This window comes from Sorghum bicolor, unplaced genomic scaffold (genome assembly GCF_000003195.3).
Source record: "Sorghum bicolor cultivar BTx623 unplaced genomic scaffold, Sorghum_bicolor_NCBIv3 super_400, whole genome shotgun sequence".
Lineage (NCBI taxonomy): Eukaryota > Viridiplantae > Streptophyta > Magnoliopsida > Poales > Poaceae > Sorghum > Sorghum bicolor.
Genome location: NW_018396572.1, coordinates 4,688 through 8,181, shown reverse-complemented (window position 1 = coordinate 8,181; position 3,494 = coordinate 4,688). Strand labels below are relative to the sequence as shown.

The window sequence follows — 3,494 nt, the reverse complement described above, 5'->3', positions numbered from 1 at the left end:
ATATAGAATTGGTGAAGTTGTTATATGTCCATTAGTTTTATTTCGTTGCTTTTATTTGGCTAGGATTCATGATTTAGAATTAGAAACTATTCAACCCCCTCCCCCCGCCCCACCTCTAGTTATTATCTAGGACCTTTTAGAAGGCTACACAGAATCGTGAGCTATCCACGAAGTTATGTAGGAGCTTTTGGCCCTTGCGAAAGGCTCTAACAAGGACTAGGAGGAAGCGTGGGCTTCAATACACCGAGAAAAATCACAATCATCAATGAGAGCTTGCATTTTCTACCCATTTATGTTTTCGCATTACATGCATTCCTTTGGTTGTGTGCTTTACTTTCATAGTCTAGCTTGCTAGTTACTCGATAGAGTTAGCTATTTTGCTAGAGATACAACACTTTGTAAAATCATATTGCACATTATCCCTATGTGGTTTTGGTAATTGAGTGACAATCTTAGGTGGACTAATATTTTTCATGTGACATGTATAGTTTCTTAGTTCACACACACTAGGTTGGCATGAAGGCCATGGAGGAGAGAGGGCTTGTACATATGATGTAAGTGTTTAGCTAATGAAGAATTAAAGGGCTTATTGAATATGTGACATGACATAGTCTCATATGGCTTGATGGAGAAGATCTAGGCGAGGATTGGCTACAAAGGACCAATTGCAGGAGTGAATTGGCATGCTAGAGGATCAGGACAATGAACCATCGGGGCGGTGAAGTGCAAGTAGAGGCTTATTGAATATGTGACATGACATAGTCTCATATGGCTTGATGGAGAAGAACTAGGTGAGGATTGGCTACAAAGGACCAATCGCAGCAGTGAATGACATGCTAGAGGACCAGGACATGAACCATCGAGGCGGTGAAGTGCAAGTAGAGGGCTTGGCACCGAATCAACCGCAGCAACTATGAATAGCAAGCAAGGCTACGATCGATAGACCGTGAAAGCCATGTCAAGTCATGAAGTGGAGATCATAACATTCCAATGTTTATTTTGACCCAAGTCAGCAGGGGAAACCCCAACCTATTTTTTATAATTTTTTATTCTAGAACTATTTAATTCACTCTGATGGAAAGTCGAACCTAGGTATGTTGGATGCTAATCAGGTGCTCTAACCACTAGGCTAGAGGCCCTTTTGCTTAACAATGTGATCAAAGCCAATGTGAAGAATTGTATTTTCAAGTGGCTTGACAAAGTGATGATGAAGGAGCCTATGCATGCTATGGGCAATGGTCAAGGTAGCGTAGTTCGCTACACTTATGGATGACTACTATTACTCATCATTCGATGAAGATGGAGATTTAACGTTTGTGTGACATCATCAACATGGAGGTGGAATGAATTACGAAATTAAGGCAAAGTACTATTTGTGGGTCGTAGCCGGCGTCACGCTCGTAGAGGAGAGAGGCGTGAAAGGACGTAGTTATATAGGACGTACCGTACAAATTAAAGTACTAGTACGTAGCTAGGTCAAGTGTCACTAGTGCAGGACGGGGCATTAGCACCGGTCGGGAAGGGTCTGTTGCCCTGGTTCCCGAGCCGGTGCTGCCCTTTCGGAACTAAAGGCCCACCCTTTAGTCCCGGTTCGGAGAACCGGGGCTAAAGCCTCCCCTTTAACAACATGTTGACACACACACCACCTGACGAGTAACGACAATCATTTTGGCACATTCGACCAACAACCATATTATTACCTCTGTTTCACGCAAACGAATTATACTATTAAACATCGAGACCAAACCTGGTTAATTGAAAACTTGACGTTCCCACGAGCGACCCTGACAATGTAAGAGTAACGTCGTCGACGGCCAGTTGCTGTCACATGCATGTAAACAAAATCATAACCGCGTTAATGGTGCGTCCATCGTTTTGCTCTCCTCTAGACGAGCATTTGGCAATGATTCAGCAATTAACCGGCCATTTGACCTAAAGCTCCGATTGAGTTGATGGCTTCCCTCCACGTACAGTGGAGGCATATACTCCACTACTGTCGAGTATATGCCCTACATGTTGCTGCGCATGCTTCCTTCAATTCAACACGGTTTGTTCGAAGTTCATGCTCGCAGTATATAAGCCCCATGGGCCATGCATCATGCACCAAACAACACCAGCTAACGACAATCGATCAGCCGCGCACCTGATTTCAGGTTTCACCCATGTCTGGCTACTTGCCACCGGCACCGGGCTCTCCCTTGTTTCCTGCACCGCCGCCGCGGTCTCGGCCACTGCCCCAGACATATTGGCAGTTTTCGCCGAGGACCAGGGACAACAACACGACGTCCCCGGGGGCCATGGTTGGCGTCGCCATCTGTGTCGGTGCCTTCCTCCTCGTACTCATCTTCGTGTGCAGGTACCGCAACAGCCGCGCCAATGCCGCAGCGGCTGCAGCCCTCGCTGCGCGGCCGCAGGCGCCACCACAACCAGAGTACTGGGACAACGACGAGCGCCGCCACCGCAGCGACCGTGACGACGACGACGACGGCCGCACAGTACAGCGCGCCAGCCCGACGGCGGGCCTCCCGTCGTTCGCGTACAACCGGGCGGTGAGGCACAACAACGTAACGGGGGGCGGCGACGTGCTCCGTGTGCCTCGGCGCGTTCCAGGTCGGGGAGACGGTGCGCCTGCTGCCGGTGTGTCTGCACCTTTACCACGTCGAGTGCATCGATCCGTGGCTTGAAGCGCACTCGACGTGCCCGCTATGCCGGTCGGGCACTGATGATGACCCGACGATGCACGGCGGCCTCCGTCCGCCGGTTTAGGCACGCTCGGCTTCGGATTCAGGCCTTCATGGCGTGCATGCATGGGCATGGTATTGCATCACACGAATAATTTCGTTATTTTTTGTACCTTAATATAACTGTGCAAATAATGCAGTGTATATCCTTAGCTGTTATTTTTGTGACAACGAATTCAGGTTATAGTCTATATTTGTATCTATGTTTGTTTGAGCTACAACTTTTTGGCTTTTAACTCAAAAGCTAACTTTCTGACATTTAGCTTTTTAGTGTTGGATTTTTGCAATTAACTTTTGTAATAAATTTTTCGCTTTTCAGTCCACTAATAAAAGCCAAAAGGCTGAACTTAGTGTGCTTTTTCAGTTTTCAGTTTATTTCATAGAAACCATACATTTCCAGCTTTTCGAAAGCACAAACCACTACTACAGTCAGGTACAGCAGGGGTGGCTAAATAAGCTCTGTAGAAGCGGCTGGGCGGTGTAAGGGCGGTTCAACACCAGCCGCCCTTACAGTAGGCCACTGTAAGGGCGGTTGGAAACAACAACAGCCCTTACTAGTGACCACTGTAAGAGCGGCTGGTGCTTCCAGCCGCCCTTATAGTGAGCATTAGTAAGGGCGGCTTGTGTCTTAGCTGCTCTTATTGTGTGCATTTGCAAGAGCGGCTCAATCTAGAACCGCCCCTACAGTTATTTTTCAGAAAAAAAATAAAAATTACAATAATCGAGTTGACAGCACCGCACAGCATATATATA

The 3,494-nt window shown here is 47.4% G+C and overlaps 1 protein-coding gene and 1 pseudogene across 1 annotated transcript in view; both read left to right on the top strand.

Moving 5' to 3' along the window:
• LOC8155342 (proline-rich receptor-like protein kinase PERK1) overlaps positions 1 to 72 on the top strand; it is a 3,358-nt gene extending 3,286 nt beyond the window's left edge. Inside the window, exon 2 of the mRNA XM_002488984.2 lies at positions 64 to 72. Coding sequence (XP_002489029.2) covers positions 64 to 72 — 9 coding nt within the window. The remainder of the gene's footprint in view (positions 1 to 63) is intronic.
• A 2,225-nt stretch (positions 73 to 2,297) lies between these two features.
• On the top strand, positions 2,298 to 2,766 carry LOC8155532 (annotated as a pseudogene).
• The last annotated feature ends 728 nt before the right edge of the window (positions 2,767 to 3,494 follow it).